At 37.7% G+C, this 19,535-nt stretch overlaps 1 protein-coding gene across 1 annotated transcript; it reads right to left on the reverse strand.

The window, feature by feature from the left end:
• Window positions 1-446: 446 nt before the first annotated feature.
• On the reverse strand, window positions 447-17,554 carry sars1 (seryl-tRNA synthetase 1). The gene is made up of 11 exons (XM_079802330.1): window positions 17,349-17,554; window positions 15,444-15,514; window positions 15,269-15,349; window positions 13,041-13,199; window positions 5,424-5,567; window positions 5,022-5,177; window positions 2,481-2,702; window positions 2,124-2,253; window positions 1,827-1,984; window positions 1,605-1,734; window positions 447-1,328 (listed from the first exon to the last, which is right to left on the reverse strand). Exons 1-11 carry the CDS (start codon window positions 17,482-17,484, stop codon window positions 1,168-1,170), a joined length of 1,548 nt encoding a protein of 515 aa, XP_079658456.1. The 5' UTR covers window positions 17,485-17,554; the 3' UTR covers window positions 447-1,167.
• Between the last annotated feature and the right edge of the window lie 1,981 nt (window positions 17,555-19,535).

The following is a 19,535-nucleotide window of genomic DNA, read 5'->3' on the forward strand; positions in this document are numbered from 1 at the left end:
TAAACAGTATTTGGATAAACACAAAATAGTGTTTTCTCATTTGATTCTTGGATATAATTTGGCTAAAAACCAGTGAACTCCATGATCTGATGGGTTTGGCTAAATGAATTTTTTTTTTTACTTTTTTTATAGCAACTATGCAGTCTTTCTTCACAACTCTATATAGGTGAAAAAAACATTATTTTTGTTTCAATATAAACTGCTTAAAAGTAATTTTTTTGCCATATGAAATAAGCTGTCTAAAAAAAAGACCCACACAAGACGATTAATATCAATGCTGGCTTCTTGTACTCTGATAAAGTTAATTTGTTGTTTCCTCTACAATAAATTGTATGTTGCTCCAGATAAAAGTGAGCAATGAGAGATTATTAGCCTCTTACATTTAACACCCATAACATAATATTCATGCATTCAGAAAAAGCATAACACAAAACAATCTTCAGGTATCTCTTTCAGGTATTGATTTATTCTCAAATGCCATCATTCTCCTCGCACAAGGCATCTCAAGCAAGTACTGTACATATAATAACATTCCCTGTTTTACAGACAAATCACAAAAAGAAATGTTTCTATGAAGCAAAAGACAGACGTGAAAGCTGCTCACAAATTTTTGTGACAATGTGAACAGCAAGTGCGCAGTAATCAATAATTTCCTAAACTTTTTATTATAGCGCAAATATTAATAGTAAGACAGGATATTGAAAGAGGTCTGTCCGTTATCCAGAACCGATTTCCATTGAGAATGTCCCAAAACGCCCACCTCAAATGTGGCACTGATGCAGAATAATCCCAGTACTAACTGCTATGACCATGCATGTTCCCTTTAATTCAACAGCAGAATTAGGTAATTACAGTGCCATCAAGGCATTTCGGTCTAATGGCTAAATGTCTGTAACAACACCATGCATTTATTTAAATATTTCAAAGACTTCTTTGTAGGAAAATGATGTGAAAATCACTTAAAATAAGATTTTTAAACATGACACCATCATCACTGTTAGACAGAGAGCGCCACAGTAGGACTGTCCCGGAGAAAGTAAAATGAGGCAGGGACATGACAGGGATGAAGCAGTGTGACAGCTTCAGTGGACAATGATTGTGAATGGGGTACAGAAAATGAAGGGCTTGTGAACCATTATGATTGGTTTGGTTTGCAGGGGGGCGTGTCTAAGAGTCATTGACTGACATTTTCTCCACTTTGTTCTCTATATCAGTGTCGCCGCCCTGTTGTTTCTTCTTCTTCCCTCCTTCATGCTGTTTCTTCTGCTTCTTGGTTACCTCCTGGTCAATAGGGGCTGGCTTCACAAACTTGATCATTTCTGTTAAACCTGAGTAAAGAAAATATAATATTGAGGTGACTTCTTATCAGAGGAAACATAACCTACATACAGTGCATCCGGAAAGTATTCACAGCGCTTCACTTTTTCCCACATTTTCTTATGTTACAGCCTTATTCCAAAATGGATTCAATTCATAATTGTTTTCCTCAATTCTACAAACAATACCCCATAATGACAACATGAAAGAAGTTTGTTTGAAATCTTTGCAAATGTATAAAAAATAATAAACGTACAATAGGATTGAGGCAAACTCGGGGTGCTCACCTGGAGGCATGAATGCCTTGAGAGGTTCTGGAATAATAATGCCTTCCTCTGTCTGGAAGTTCTCCAGGATAGCACAGATTACGCGAGTGGTCGCGCACATGGTGGCATTTAGCATGTGCACAAACTCAGCCTTTAAAAAAACAGACACAATGGTCAATCAAACCAACCTCAAATGGTAAATACAAATACCCAGCATCCTTCCTCAGAACAGTAGCACTGTACCTTGTCCATCATTTTCTTAGTCTGCCCGTAGCGAATACGCAAGCGGCGAGCCTGGTAATCTGTGCAGTTTGAGCATGACACAAGCTCTCTAAAAGCCTGGGATCCTGGGAACCAAGCCTCTAAATCCAGCTTTTTACTAGCTGCGTGGTTCAAAGCGCCTGTGAAATAAAAGCAAACAATTAATGTAAAGCTTTTTATGTGAAACTGAGAAAAGCTTTCACTGCTTTCCAACAACTGGTGGCTTATTAGCTCCATTGGTGCGCTCAATGGAAAAAAAATTGGGCAATGTAAACAAACCCGACACAATGTTGACGATGCGGTAGGGGATCCCTAAGGACTTGTAAAATTCTTCAGCAGTTCCAATCATCTCATCAAACATCTCCCAGGACTTGCCGTCATGAGGGGAGGCGTACACAAACTGCTCGATCTGGAAAAGCGATGGAAAGAGTTTGTATTCAGAGAGGTTGTGATTTCATACTTGAAAAATGTTGTTATTCAACAAGATTCTTCGAATTAAAATCAGAAGATTTTTTTCAAGATCTTTACCTAGTGCAAAATTTGATAGTAGTCTATTCCTTGTCATGAAATAATATAGTCATCTAAAATTAATATTCCACTGTTCACTCATTATTTTCATGATTGAATTGCTCGGACCTTCTCAAACTGATGGACCCTGAAGATCCCGCGTGTGTCTCTGCCGTGAGAGCCCACTTCCTGTCTGAAGCAGGTGGACAGGCCGGCATAGCGGATGGGGAGATCCTCTGGCTTCAGCCACTCATCTCTCAGGAAAGCTGCAATTGGCTGCTCTGACGTGGCAATCAAATACTTTTCGTCTACTGTATTGTCGTCAGACTTCTCGCTCCCCTTCCCGATCACCTAAACAAACAAATTACATGAAATGCTTTGTTTCTGTAGATCAAGTTTTGTTAGTTGTATCAAGTAGTTCTATCATGATGATGTCAACTTTTGTGCAACTAATGTAATAACAGGGCTCCAGACTTTGCCCAACTGATAAGAGCTGTCATTTCTGTTACATATGAGAAACATCAAACGACAAACGAATCACGAGTGAAATTAAACCACACTAGTTGTTTGAGCTGCGCTTGTGCGCTGCACATACCGCTTATCAGCTTAGAGCAGCCTATCACAAGCTCAGAACAGGTTTACTCGCAGGATGATCTCGATCACGCAACGAAGTTACTACACAGAGCTGGGAGATCCAGTGAGAAACATTTGACTTTGCCGCAAAATTGATAACATCACAGCGATATCTAGTCGGAAGAGCTAAAATTCGGCGCGCAATTATGTTCTAAACCACACATATCAGATCAAACAGCGCTGACGTGAAAACAAGGAGAGACAAAGGGCTTCACACTTTTTCCAACACTTCAGAGCTCTAAATATGATCCAATTTTAATGCTATTTTTTTATGTGATCATTTGTTTACTACACAAAAAGTTTAAAGATGTAGGACAACTAACACTGTGGCAAACAAAAAAAACATCTACTATAACCAGTAGATGGCAGCAGAAGAGCACTTATTGGCTTATTAGCCATTTCCACTCCCTATTTTTATGGAAAAAGGTAGGAAGGAGGGATGCACCGATATGATTTTTTGGGGGGCCGATACCAATATCGATTAAAACAAACAAATACTGGCCGATACCGATATTTGTCACTTGCCCTCTTTTTTGAAATTTTGTCATTAAAATAGAGTGTTTAAAAAAAAACATTACATTAACTTATAGCCTACTAGCTAGTTTACAGCTGAATTATCAAATCATTTCTAATGAACATAGACTGGATCTTTTTAACATTCAGCAGGCCAACATAAATAAATAAATAAATAAATAAATAAATATTATTTATATATATATATATATATATATATACACACACACACACACACACACACACACACACACACACACACACACACACACACACACACACACACACACACACACACACACACACACACACACACACACACACACACACACACACACACGATTGTTTATGACGGTTTGTTATATGGGCTTTTTTCATGCTATAGCTGATATGCCGATGGTTGTAAATTGATCAATTGGTAAATTGGCCAATACATCGGTTCATCCCTAGTAGTACGTCACAAAGTCTCATACAAAACAAACTTTTCTTCAAATTGTGCCTGAATTATACAAAAAACGATTAAAGAGTTCTCCTTTTTATCATCACAGAAGCTGTCTGTCAGTTCAGTATGATACTATAGAATGACAATGATACATTTAATAAGAGTAGAATATTTACATTTTTACAGTTTACAGTTTTTGCACGTTACTGTTGTTAATACATTTTTATTTTAAAAAAGTTAATTTTATCTGCCTATCAATTCAAGGTCAGTGCTTCACTGTTAAATTTCCATTAAACAAACATGTAATATTATTAGTAACTGCACTTGTTATGCAAAACAATAGTCATTTTATGATTAAATAAACTTTGATACATTTTCCCCCAGCATCTGTAGAACTTAGTGGCACCGGTGCCACTGCTCTCAAATGTTAGTCTGGAGCCCTGATATATAAATATTAATGGATTGCAATAGATGAGACATTACAAAAGAGAAAAGGCCTGAGGAATATCACTAGAAAAACAAGGGTTATGATCAGGCATTTAGGACCCACGTTAAGATAAGAAAAGCCTTCCAGCGCTGGAGAGACCTGAAGCGAGAAAGCCTGAAAACGGATGCCGAGGTTGCATTGTTTCTGCTCCGTACATGAGTAACACTGGTTTTGCTGTGTTTCACGGAACCAAGATATGCTGTTGTTGTAATGTTAGCTATAGTAACAGAGCAGTTTTGAGTGTCATTGTTTGTCTGGAGCTGGTGTGCTGCTGGCGACTAACAATGAACTCCTGCTTGTGTACTGCATGTTCCTTTTTTTGTTCTTCCTTGTTGTTCGTTAGTCATATTCGCTTATTTTTTGCAAAGCATTATTTTGCGTTGCTTCAGCTATGAGAGATTCAAACTTGCATTGCGTGTTCATGCATTTTGGAGGCAGAGCAATGAAGGAAGGGGTGTGTTGTTTGGGTTGATTTCAAATATCAACAGCATTTCTTAGAAATCGCTTACTGCACCTTTAAGAAATGTTTTAATAAAAATAAAAATACACATCAAAAGGTCAAAATAAAGTATGAAGTAATAGATTTAAGACAAACCTTATAGAGCTCGTCGTCAAACTGACTGAGCTGAGCGACCTCCTGCATGACTTCTTTCCTCATGAAGAAGGGTGTGTATAGCATGGTGTAGTTCTTGTTGTACAGGATCCGCATTGCGTAGTTAATTAAAGCCTGCTCCAAGAACACTAAAGGCCCCTGAAATACAACATAGCCACAGAATTTAAAAATGGGTGCTTAGTACTTTTGGCCTTGTTTATTTCGAAGAACTGACATCAGAACGAGTGTAAACATTGCATGACAAGGAAAAATGGTTCCCACATGCTCAGAATTAAAATGTTCAGATGTGGTTTACACAGAAACAGTGCCGTTTTCCTTCGGTTCCCCCACTTGCACAGTTTGACCATCCACAAATATTGAATTTTAGGTTAAAGGCCAACAAACCTTTAGGAAGTATCCTCTGCTTCCAGCCACGATGGCTCCTTTTTCCCCTTCGTATCCATCCACCATGACAACCAGGTCCACGTGAGAGTACTTCTTCTGCACGTTGCAGTCACCCCAGGTGCGTTCCACCTTATTATCAGCATCCTGAGAATAAGAAACAACTCTTTACCTTAGGGTATGTTTACACGACAACGATGTACTAAGAACAGACAACAACTTTGTCAAAACAATCCCCATTCACACTATTATCAGATATCACTTAAAGGTGCAATGTGTGAATTTTAGCGAATTGCAATCACCCAACGCTCACCCCTCCCTTTCGAAGCACATAGAGAAGCTACGGTGGCCGACACAGGACAAAAATGCTGTCGTCAGAGAGAGAAGAGAACAGAGAGTGACTAGCGCTCTGTAGAGAAGCATGTCAGTTTAGGGCTACAGTAGAAACATGGCGGCGCAAAATGATGATTTCACTGTAAGGGGACCCGCGGTGTATGGAGATAGAAATGGCTCATTTTATGGTAATAAAAACATAGTTCTTTAGACTCCACTGAAAACATAGGTATTTATATTATATTGCATTTCTCTCAATAGATCCTCATAAATACTACACACTGCACCTTTAAACATTAGGTGAGATCAAATCATAAAAATAAAAAAGCTAAGTTTAATAGTTAGGGAGCATAAAGATTGGACTCTGGAGCAGTGGAAAAAGGTAATGTGGTCTGATGAGTCCAGATTTACCCAGTTCCAGAGTGATGGGTGCATCAGGGTAAGAAGAGAGGCGCCCTTCATGCCTAGTGCCTACCGTACAAGTCTGTGGGGGCAGCGTTATGATCTGGGGTTGCTTCAGTTGGCCAGGTCTAGGTTCAGCAACCTTATGTGCCCAAAGAATGAGGCCAGCTGACTACATGAATATACTGAATGACCAGGTTTTTCCATCATTGGATATATATAATGGTATATTCCAAAATAACAAAGCCAAGATTCATCGGGTTCAGGAAGCATGAGACAACTGAGTCTAGACCGTAACCCCACTGAGAATCTTTTGGGATGTGCTGGAGAAGATTTAACGCAGTGATCCGACTCTCCCATCATCAATACAAGATCTTGGAGAGCAATTAATGCTAAATAAACTCTGTATAGAAATAAACGTTGTTACATTGCATGAGTTTATAGAAAATATGCCACAATGAATGCGTGCCGTAATTAACCTCTTAAGCCCTGAAGGTTGTTTTGTCTGAATGACATACACAAAAGTAAAGACTCATAACTCCAAAACTATAGCAAGGAGAGTCAAAAGGTAGGTATTGTTTAATAGAACACTTTTTGACTTTTAAGAAAATATAAAATTACATTAGGACATTCTCCTGCTGAGATACAGCAGATAAAATACAAAAAAAAATTATATTTTTATTATTTTACATAATCTTTCTAATTTGACGTGCAATAACTCAGGAATTAAATAAGGTAGGAGGAAATTTCTTATTTGGTGAAGTTTCCCTACAGGGAGTGCAGAATTATTAGGCACGTTGATTTTCTGATCATATTTTTTTTCCAGGCACATTTGAACAATTCCAAACCACAGTAATCCTAATAACTACTATTGATTTAGTATTTAATAATGTATAAGTGATATATAATTGTTCATGAAGGCTGGAAATGAAAAACACCTTATATTCAGGTGTGCAGAATTATTAGGCATGTTTTCTTTTACAGATAAATTGAGCCAAAAAAGAGATTTAACTCAGACTGAAAAGTCAAAAAGTATTAAATGCCCATGAGAAGGATGCAATACTAATGCAATACTAGACATTGCAGTTAAGGCGTGACCATTGGACAGTGAAATGCTCGTTGGGTCAGCAGGATCTGACAAAAACAGGTGGCGGAGAAAAGACGCCTGTTAACTGCAAAAGAATTAAGAATTAAGGTGAAGAATTAAGGGTGAAACCATCAGGAACCCTTTAGTCTATTTATAATAATAATTAGTAATAATAGTAATAATAATAATAGTAATAATTCTGCACTCCCTGTACATGTGAGCTGCATCTGGATCAAATTTTGTGCTGATAAAAAAACCTCTGTAAACAAGTGTTTCCGGTTTATGTCATTTTATTGTACAAATAGATAGAGCCATGCTGGCTTTTACATTTTACTTGCCATGTGTTCAATAAAACTCTTCAACTGATTGATTCAATTCATGTGGGGGTTTTTTTCAAAGCTACATTTGTTTGTACATTTGTGGCAGTACGTTTAGTCTTTAGGCAGTACGTTTTGGGAGTTCATTTTAGTCCATCCTGAAGTCCGTTTTGCAGAGATGGACTAAAAATGAACCCCCAAAACGTACTGCCAGATTCTGGAAGATGAATTCTTCAAACAGTGGTACTAGAGGATGTGGTGCTGGTCCTTCAAGAGTCACTCTCAACCTATCTGTCCATAAAGCCTATAAAAAAACCTTCTTCATGTATTTTCCAACACTTCAGCTTGTGATTCTTATCTAGTGGGGGTCATTTTTTAGGATTCTTTACCTAACTGAAGTCTCTGAGATCCTGACACCTTGCACTTCTGGAGACTCCAGGTAGGTTGCAGCTCTGGAAAATGGTGGCGCTGGAGACTAAAGGGTTCCTGATGGTTTCACCCTTAATTCATCACCTTAATTCTTAATTCTTTTGCAGTTAACAGGTGTCTTTTCTCCGCCACATGTTTTTGTCTGACCCTGCTGACCCAACGAGCATTTCACTGTCCAATGGTCACGCCTTAACTGCAATGTCTAGTATTGCATTAGTATTGCATCCTTCTCATGGGCATTTAATACTTTTTGACTTTTCAGTCGGAGTTAAATCTCTTTTTTGGCTCAATTTATCTGTAAAAGAAAACATGCCTAATAATTCTGCACACCTGAATATAAGGTGATTTTCATTTCCAGCCTTCATGAACAATTATATATCACTTATACATTATTAAATACTAAATCAATAGTAGTTATTAGGATTACTGTGGTTTGGAATTGGTCAAATGTGCCTGGAAAAAAAATATGATCAGAAAATCAACGTGCCTAATAATTCTGCACTCCCTGTACATGTGAGCTGCATCTGGATCAAATTTTGTGCTGATAAAAAAACCTCTGTAAACAAGTGTTTCCGGTTTATGTCATTTTATTGTACAAATAGATAGAGCCATGCTGGCTTTTACATTTTACTTGCCATGTGTTCAATAAAACTCTTCAACTGATTGATTCAATTCATGTGGGGGTTTTTTTCAAAGCTACATTTGTTTGTACATTTGTGTGCTTAAGTGTTAGGGCTGTCAACGAATATTCTAAATTCGAATATATATTCGAATAGTTTTTAAAAAATGAATTTCGAAGGTGAAAATTTATATTCGAATAAATAAAAAAATGTGGGGGGAAAAACGCCCGCGGTAGTAGAGGCGTGGCTGTCTGCTTTGCGAGTGGGCGCGCTGGCGCGCCTGAAGCCTTGTGTACTTTGGCCTGTCTCTGCTATTGCCTGTCTCCGCTGCGCGAGCCTCCGCTGACTGCGCGCGCTCCTCCCCAAACGGACGAGGTGTTTATACTTGACGCGCTCGCCGTTGTGCTTTTCTTTGAAACGACAGATGGCGACTCGGAGTAATTATTCTATAAACTATCAGGAAAAAGCGTCGAGAAGAAGTGGGCTAATGTACACAGGTGACGATATTTATTTTAGTACACTTCACCGAAAACCACACTACAAAAGAATCATGTAAAACAGATCAAAATAAACCTTGATATTACTTGTGACATGAGAACAAAATGTGTGTAGAAATGTATAAGTTAACTTATACAACTCAATTTATGATATCTAAATGTTTCCTAATTTCACTAAACACTTTAGTGAGTTTTCACTTAGTTTCGTGAACTTTTCTTTATTAAACGGGCTTTTTTATGCTTTTGTAGGCTCGTTTTGTAAATATAAGCAACTAATTTGTATGTGCAAACTGGACCAGCCTTACTTTGCATCGGCCGCCACAAGCTCTCTGTCTGCAACACGACAAGAGGCCATAACGGAGAAATTAATTTTGTTCATTTGTAAGGACGTGAGAGCGATCAGTGTCGTGGATGGGGCAGGCTGGAGTTCTGTCAAGCAATGGAACCGAGGTACTGACTGAATAGATATTGCATGAATAAAGGATAAATGCACTGCTTCCACTGGTTTGATTATTTACCGTTTCACTTTCATGTCAAGGAAAAGTTCCATGTTTACCACAGCACAGCACGCTCGGAGCGTTCAATAATATGCTGTAAAACTTATATTAATATTTGTTTCAATCACTGAATGAAGCCTGTTATATTTGGGACAAGAGTCGCGACCTTAAATTGCTTGCACAAAACTCTTGATCAGCTCTCAAAATGTGTTTGTTCATTTAAACCGTTATGCGCAGACAGCGTGAGGTCTGCGGTCTTAGGCATTAGTTGATTTACTTGTTTTTGTGTAGGTAATACGTTGTCAAATATGTTTAAACTTAAATAGACTACCTATATAAGTAGTTATGTCTCTTTGTATTCATTTGTCCTGTTATTGACGTAATGCGCGTCATTGATAAAATGCGCAACCAGATGTTCGAATAGTTCGAATATTCGTGCTTTTTTTAGAGGGAATATTCGAACGTCATTTTTGAGCAATTTTGACAGCCCTATTAAGTGTGCCTGTTGGGTTATATGTGTTATAACTCCATCGAGTCAAGTCAAGTCAACTTTATTTATATAGCGCTTTTAACAATGTAGATTGTTTCAAAGCAGCTTTACAGTGTTAAACAGGAAAATAATGCAGCATAATTTTATTCAGCTGTATAGCCATTCTAGAGAAAACGCTGATGTCATCAGTTCATTTCAATTATCATACAGTGACAGTGTGGGCTTTAGATCAATAATTAGATCAGTAATTTAGTTTAAATGGTTAATTTAGTTTATTAATTAGATTTATTTCGATGTTTAGTTGAAAAATTTAGTGATAATCCATGAGGATTATCTTTGGATACAAGCGGGTTATGGTGCGTTTGGGCTCTTTTTAATAATAAGAGTCTGTTGTAAATAAAGATGTGCTATTCAACAATCTAAGCATGTTTCATGAAGTTACAATGAAACGCCTCATGAATGTCGCATCAGTGTATTATTTACATATGGGTCTTTGTGGCGCTTCACGTACCAAAACTCGCTTGCGTACAAAGCCCCAAAAATTATACTTATTGTATAGCCTGGATGCCAGCCGAATTTAGCCCCGCCCACAACATTTGAATTCGGGAAGTTCGGTCTGGACTTGATCCGTTGTGGAGCAACTATGCCCGAACACAAGCTGTTCGGACCAATGAAATTGTCAGGGCGGGCTTTAGACGATGATGGACAGATGGTAAACAGTGACGTAAGCATCCACGTCACCAAAGAGCGCTTGGGTTTAATTTGTTCTAATCCTAAACGGAAAACTTGTTCTTATATGCATTATTATTTCTATCAGAAACGATGATCATGTTGGTAAGTACTCTGTGTATCCTTATATTCTTTTTACAACACCGGCAAACATTGTTTACACTCACTTCTTCCAGCGTGCGTGCAGACAGGGTTACCAAGTTTTCATAACACGTAAAATATGTGTTTTTTTGGCATGGTTGCCTGGGTTCCTGGGTCTAAATATCACATAATTGGGGTCAATTATAATCATTGGGGGCAATTGGGGATGCAAACGGGTGAGGGGTAAAAAAGGTGAGAACATTGCGTGGATAGTGAAAACCTTCTCCAAGGTCAGGACACTTATATATATACTTTTCATGCTCATTTCTAGACACTATTAAGTATCTTTGCATCTGCCTGAAAACTAATTCTAAGAGGTAAGAGGTAAAAAAAGTTGTGTTTTATGTGGCAAAACAACCCTTTAAAAAAATTAAAAGGATTCAATAGATGTGGGAGCTGAATACATAAGCAAAACAAAAACAAGACGACAACAACCAGATAAAATGTAACTCAAATAACACTCAAAACTGAAGATCCCACTGGCTACAAATGCATCAATGTGGGATACTCTGTACACCACCTCGTAAATTAAACCCTATTTCTTCTGACGTTCAGCCACCAGAATTTCAAGGGACAGAACTTCCTTTGTTTTGCTGGATGTCTCAGCCTTGCCCGTTTTTCTTTGACGCATTTATTTTAATTTTTTATTTTTATTTATTTATTTATTTATTTTACCTTGTAACGTCACTTCACAAAACGAGAAAGGAAAAAAAAAAGATTAGCCTGAACGGACCCCCCGTCCCCCAAAACACTCTCTCATCTGATCTACACAAATCTCGTAGGTGACCTATTTTGATCTCAAAAAGGTGAATTCTCACCTAAAGGTGAGGAGTTTGCATCTATGTTAATCAGAATGGTTGGATGCATTCAAAAGTTGCTTAGTAATTTGATCATACATTTTTGGGGGGGAATGAACCGCTGGCGGTACACTTCGAGTTAAAGGGGTTAAAGCCAAAGGCAGTCCAACAAAATATTAGAGCAGGGGTCTCAAACTCGCGGATGTGAGTGAGTGAGTGAGTGAGTGAGTGAGTGAGTAAGTGAGTGAGTGAGTGAGAGCGAGAGAGAGAGAGAGAGGGCTCACCCCTCCCTCGTGCAGTATAATTGGTTGACACCGCGTGATTGACAGGAACAGACGAACGAAGCTGATCAGACAGTTGAAACGAATGTGGTCTAACAGCACTCGTCAATGTCAAAATGATTGAGATGGCCAATCAAATCAAAGTAGGCGGGGTTAACGTTCTCTTTTGGCTCGTGCACACTGCTCAGTCTTCACACACAGACGAGTGCGTCAATCTATCGCTTAATGCCGTTGCTGAGAGAGACTCTATTCTTTCCGGTGAAATCACAAAACAAAATGCAAACGTGTCCATGGTCTTATTATACAATCATTGATTAACATCTTTTATTTTAATGAAGAAAAACAATATGAGGGCGGATTAGAACCCGGGACCTTTGACACGGTTGACAAAAATTCTACCACCAAACCACTAGGGAATCCGTAAGAACATCGCGGATCTATGTATTTATTCACTCACTCATGTGAAGAATATCAGGACTAATAATATATTTGACGCAAATTAATGCAAATATTGTTTACAAATAGTCACAAAAAGATTATTTCCCAACTAGAATTAGACCTAGAATTTCGCTCACTGTTCTGTTTGACCTGGTTACGGCCTTGCTGTGAATTAGTCTATTATTTAAAATAAAATTAAAATCATTCATTATTTCATATTACATGATTTAATTTCTATAGGCTATATTTAGTTCAAATTCAGAGGAACAGTTCATGTTCAGAAGAAACATTCATGTTGAAGAACTGGTAATAATAAAGATTGAGAAGATTGGATCAGTTGTGCTACTTTTTTTTGGAATACTTGAAACACTTATGTGTAATACTTGATGCGGCCCAGCCTGACCCAGAGTCTACCTCCAGCGGCCCCCAGGTAAAATGAGTTTGAGACCCCTGTATTAGAGAGTGTGACTTTTTTTGGCCAGGCAGTGCAACTCTAAAAAGGTTTGCAGGACCTACCTAGTGTATATAAAGACACCCACTGTGATCAACGACTGAAACTCACCTCATCGTTGCTGATGGGCACAGAGGGATGCAGGAGGTTGCCGATCTCTCTCAGGTACTCAAAGCGCTCCGCCTCTAGCTTCAGACGATCACTGTCTGTCTTCAGCACAGCCTCTTCCACCAGTACCCGCACCTTCTTAATCTGAGTCACCGTGAGGGGCTGCCAGAGACAGGATGGAGAATTAATGGTCACAGATGGGTTGTGGATCATTGTTTGATGGGTATTCTATATCAACACTTCAGCTCCAAAAACAATTCTACAAAAAAATATTAGGCAGCAAAAACGGCTTTTAACATTGATAATAATCAGAAATGTTTCTTGAGAACCAAATCATCATATGTGACCCTGTCTGTGAAAACCCAGCTAAAGTAATTTTTTTGTCATTCGCTGTTTTATACATAAAATCATCCTACATAATGTAAAGAACATTCTGTGAAAATATAACCTTGATATCTTTAATATTGACTGAGTAAGATCATGTCAAAAGTAAGATGAATTTCGGCCTCAGAAAATCATGATTTTGAGAAATTCCAATTTTAAAATCAAGCTTATTTTTGAAATTGTAAAACATTTTGGCCGTTATTATTCTGATAATGTGCCATATACCACATTAAAGCTAAGATTCTCCCATTTTCAGTGATATAGGACACATTTCTGGGAAAATTCTTAGTTTTGTAAAACAAGTCTATTTATTATAATGTGCATGTCCAAAAAGCGTGAAACATTGAAACGAATGGGGGCACCACAAGAGCTTGATTTACCAAGTCAGTTCACTCTAATGATTTGTAGGCTATAACTTTATTAGTAAAATGAAATCTCAGTAGAAAATGTCATTAATAGGCCTATATATATCCATTAATATATAAAACATCAATTGAAAATCTCACTGTGTAACATTTGGAGTAAATCCAGGACTAGGCCTAATGCCCTAACAAGTTAACAGGTCAGTCTCAAACTTTGTGCAGATAGTTAGTCATAACTGTGAATCTTCACTTGTCTCACAATTCGATTAGATTATGATTCATTAGGATTTTTTCATGGCTCATTGTGCTTAATAACTCCTTTAGCCTACATAAAGCACGTCCTGCACTTTATGTTCTCATTCATTCATGTTCTATTCGTATAGGTTTACAAACCGAAACCAAAACATCAGACGCAAGAGCTTTGCTTCCGAAGGACACACGCAACTTTTTTATATTAATATATAATACGGGTTCTTTATTTAGCCTACAAAAAACAGTAGGCCTATATTAATCCTTATTAATTAAACTATCAGCTGTTCTGTTCCTTGCACTTCGCGTGCCGCGGCCGCTGTCAAGAGAGCAAATTCATAAACCCAGCGCATCAGCATCCAACTATTTAGACACTTAGCAGCCATTAAATGTCTTTAAAATAAGATGGATGTATAGGCAGAAGGTGGAGTTAGGAAACAAATAAACTGTTCCTGAAATGTCGGTGATGACACAAAGAAATCCACACAGAAATCGGAACCCGGCTTAAGTCGCCGTTTTCTTGCCTTTCCCGACACTGATCTGATCCTTGGTCGTGCGGATTGATATTATGGTCTGTTTGCACTTTGCAATTGTAAAAAATACGTTTCTGAACCGAATGATATGAGAATCAGGAGTTGTTTCTGCGTCCAAAGTAAACAAAGAGACGATTCAAATCAATATTTAAGAAGCCCACGTCCGGTATTTTTTGGTGCAAAATAATAAAACGTAGCGTCAATAAAATCATTCATTTCAGTATTTATAATATTATAAATGAAAAATTGAGTACTGCATCTCAAAGCCCTTGATATAATCTATAATTTACAGCAATAAACACAAATTGCCTGTTTTGGTCATTTTTATGGCTATGACTACTTTGACGCTCTATATCTCATCATTAGATTATGCGACTTTAGCCGGGGTTTCACAGACGGGGTCACAGACGGAGAATGATTTCTGACAGATCATGTGACATTGAAGGAGTAATGATGCTGAAAATTCAACTTTGCATCTCAGGAAAAATCTATTTTTTATCAAATACATTAATATATTATACAAAATAAATATATATTCATACATGTACATTGTAATAATATTTCAGAATATTACTGTTTTACGGCATTTTTTATTAAATAGATGCAGCATGGTGGGCATAAGAGACTTCTTTCAATAATGTATGACACAATTATAGTCCATTTTACATTAATTATGTGAATTATACAATATTGCTTGACTCACTGATAATGTTTCTCCAGTGAGAGCTTCTAGATTCTGAGCCTCTTCTGGAAGAGTATCATCATCACCAACTGGCTCTTTCTTCTGCAAAAACATCACAAGACCAGCAAGCAGAATATAATTATTATTACTCAATGACAACAGATCAAATCAAATATATGTCAGCTGCTTTACATACCTTCATCTTTTCACCGATGGCTTTGCTGCACAGATTCTTGGCCTTGTTTAGGTTATCTGCGGTGAAGCGACCTGGAGGCATAAAAAAAGAAATATTTCAAACATCAATGCATATCACTGATATACTTGCAAGTGGTTTTGCAAGAGTAATCATACAGTTTTATAAATTATACTAAAATTTGAAATTACAACAACTAAGAAAATGCGTACAGCATTCAAGCTTCAGAAAGTAAATGTGAAATTAAGCTACAAGCAATCACAACAGAATTGAATTTCTTTTCAGTAGTTGTATTTCTTGTAATATCATGACTCATTTTTACAATAAATTGTATCAGTATATTTTCACAGTACTAGAATAAGGAATCCAACACAATATATTGCAATAGAGTAATTTGATTTAATCCAGCAAGATGAAACTTAAATAAAATGATTAGAAATGCTGCCTTGACAACTAACTGAAATAAAATAAGTTTAAAATTAAAATGAAAACCGATAATATAAAAATAAAAGCTAATTCAAAATATTAAGATGCTGTAGTAATATATAAATAACAGTAAATCCAGCATAAATTAAAGATGACAATGATTTATTATACATATTTTGGTTTTAAAAATACATAATTTCATTATTTTACAATAATGAGAATTGGAGGGAGGCTTAAACTTTCCTTTCATTTTGTATTCCTTTCATTTTGTCAAAATACTATTTCTTTATTATGATTTTGCCCTGGACATGTTCTTGTCAGCTTTAATAGATATCACCCAAAAGCATAATAACAAGTGTTATCTAAAGAATGAAGCGATTCATTGATGGATTACTTGCTCCTATGTGATTTATGTTTAAAGGAATAATTCACCCAAAAATGGAAATTATCCCATAATTTGGAGGGTGGCTTGAGAGAAAATTTTCATTTTTAGGTAAATTATTCCTTTATGTAGGCATGAAACTGAAGTTGCGATTGTATTTTCTTCCCTATTGTAATATATATGAGTGAAACAGCTTCTGAAAAAGAGAAAATGTAGGGTTGATTTTGTACAGTTGATTTTTTTTTATTTTTTTTTTATCAGAATTGATTGGATCCTTGGACGCTTGTGGTTTGCTATTGGTCGATCTCATGTGAGTGACAGGTTGTCCCGCCCTCACTCCACTAAACACGTCATCGGGCAAGAGATGTCGCTTTAAGTGGGAAGGGAATTTTCTTTTTATTAAAGATTGCGAGAGATCATTTGTAATAAATACGGCAATATTCCAAAAAGAAAATAAGAATTGTCCATTTTGATTTCATGGTGACTTTTAAAGCAACCCTAAGTCCTTAGCCCAGATGACCACACCCAACTCAAATGTCATAATAGTAATACTTTTAGATGGATTAAAGGAATAGTGAATGAAATTGTCAAACTGTCATTCCTAATACTTTCACTTTAGTTGAATGGTAAGAACATGATGGAGGAACAGGCACACAACAGCACTGACAGTCAGCAGCTCCTCCTCCCCTGACATTGAGATTGCATCAGATCTACCAGCCAGCTGGGCTGATGCTGCGACACGTTTAACCAATACATACTCATACCTCTCATCCCCGAATAACACCCGATATAAATATATATTAGGCTAAATAACAGATGTTAGTTTTAATAACTGAAGTAAACAATGTTAATCACACTGACAGGTGGGTTACCTATTAGCGCCAATGCTACATGCTACTCCAGTACACCGGTAATGCAGGTTCTGCACGTTTCTACCCATTTACTTTTAACTTTATTATGTGTTATAGCACAGCCAGTGTGTGTCTCCAATTTTAAAGTATTAATGTGTATTAAAATATATGGTATACTTGTCACAGTATGTTCTCATTCACAGTCTGCCATGTGTTTCATTATTAGCTTTAGCGTTAGCCGTTACTCACATTTTCTCCATTCTGTATCCGCCCGGGCGAGTTTATCCACCAGAGACACATCCTTGAACCGCTTCCTCTGGGTTTCCCGCACGAGTTCAGGATCGCCACCTTTGTCGGTGCGAAACAGGTCTAAATCGAGCACCATGATGCCTGTGGACACGGTGTGCAGTGCGGATGAATGAAGGAAAGGAATATGGAAAGTATGGAGGAATAAGGAGGGGAGGTGCTAGAGAGCAGCTGCTTATGCATATTCATTACTCTGCTGTGGCGAAGTACCGAATCGAAGGCTGAGCTAATGAATATTAATTACTTGAAATTGCCGCTAGCAGCCAGCCACGCAACCTATATTTTCTACCTTTTTAAAGGATTAGTTCACTTTAAAATTAAAATGAGCGCATAATTTACTTACCCTCAAGCCATCTTAGGTGTATAGTATGATTTTAATATTTTTATATTAAAGGGGTGGATGATTATGATTTCACTTTTTAAACTTTAGTTAGTGTGTAATGTTGCAGTTTGAGCATAAACAATATCTGCAAACTTACGACGCTCAAAGTTCAAAGCAAAGGGAGATATTTTCTTTTAAAGAAATTGCTTTTTAAGGACAACAACAAACAGCTGGTAGGGACTACACAAGCTTCCTCCCAGGTTAGTGACATCACTAACCCTGAAATTTACATAAACCCTGCCCCCGGGAACACATGACAGAATATGCAAATCAATGACTTGAAGATAGTGATGGCGAAGTGAAGCTTTTTGAACCAGTGAAGCTTTCAGCACAATTGTATCAGAAAAAGGTTCATTACTCAAAGCTTTTCAAATCAGAGCTCAACGAGGACCCCTGCTGGTGAAAGTGAGGGAAAGCGCTGTGTCGCAAAATGTTTTGCAACCAACGCATTATCTTAGAAGCAAAAATGAATAAACTTATCAATATATAAAATACATGAAAACAATCTGTTCCATTGCATACTCCTAACTTAAACAAATAAAGATATAATTTTGTATTGTGAATGTTGACATTTTTCCTGTAAACAAATAAAACTCATGAATAAAGGGAGTTGGCTATGCTAAAAAAAAAATGCATGTACACAAAAACACACACACACACACATACACACACACACACACACACACACTTTCACATGATTATAGTAGGCTACAGACCAACAATGAACTAGGACAGATGGGCAAGGGCAAAGGAGGATTTGTGCTTAATGAACATATAAGAGGTGTTCTTTAGAATCGTTGGTGCTTGGAGGGTAGTGCTTCAAGTGTTTTGAACTGGGAGCAGTGCAGTGCTTTGAAACAGTGGGAGGATGTATGTAAATGACAGTAACACTGCTTTTAGAAATGCGGACAGTGGAATGGGAACATTTTATACTGCTATAGTGCTTATGGAGAGCTGTATTGTGGTGATTGATGGTGTCAATCTTATGTGGTTTGATTTTTATTTAAGAACAGGATTTTCTCCACAGTGCTGGGGCTGAGCCTATTTCTTTTCTTTACTTTGCCAGCCTTAGGAAACACCCATTCACAGGGCACAGAAGAGGCAGGGGTACACAAATAGCTCAGGGCCAGCATGTATAAATTCGGGTAAATGTGCCTGTGCAGTGACCAAAACTGAAGTGGATTTTCACAGCGGGGGATGTTGGGTTCACTCAGGTAGCGCTGAACTTCAATGGTGGCATTAGCAGTGGCACTCTTCACCTTCCGTGTTTCCATCACCCGTTGGTTAAGAAGATCCCACAGGCCTGTCCCTAAAATAGTGAGAAAATACATAACATTTCATATATGCTGTAAAATACAACATGCACATGTGAGACTCCAGCTGCTGCAGAGGTATCAGCAGGCTCTGGTATTGGGTCAGATGCTGTTGTTTCCCTTACTTTAGCTGCACATTCAGCTGTCAGCCTATTGACAGCATTCTGGGCATTAGATGGGTTGCAAAAGCCCATAGTTTTAAAACGGGGATCCAGGATAGTGGCAAGGGTCATTTGGCTTGATTTCTCATAATGAGCCGACCTCTCAGACATAAGCAGACCTGTGCTGCCTTCTCATCAGTCACTCCTTGCTGCTTTGTTGTTATAGCATGCCTCAACATTGTCAAAATTGTTGGCACATTCAATCATATTAGCAGCTGCATCAGTGATTCCCCGATTCCTCCATGAGCGACGTTTTTACTGCAGCAATATTTGC

Source organism: Gobio gobio, assembly GCF_949357685.1.
Source record: "Gobio gobio genome assembly, chromosome: 21".
NCBI classification, from domain to species: Eukaryota; Metazoa; Chordata; class Actinopteri; order Cypriniformes; family Gobionidae; genus Gobio; species Gobio gobio.

What these genes read in the sequence shown, in the direction of transcription:
- sars1 (XM_079802330.1), bottom strand. Translation starts at nt 17,484, where the DNA reads ATGGTGCTCGATTTAGACCTGTTTCGCACCGACAAAGGTGGCGATCCT. An exon ending in TGCCCATCAGCAACGATGAG is followed by an intron (nt 5,568 to 13,040) that starts GTGAGTTTCAGT and finishes TCTTATTCTCAG; the next exon opens with GATGCTGATAATAAGGTGGA. An exon ending in CATCGTCAACATTGTGTCGG is followed by an intron (nt 1,985 to 2,123) that starts GTTTGTTTACAT and finishes TTTATTTCACAG; the next exon opens with GCGCTTTGAACCACGCAGCT.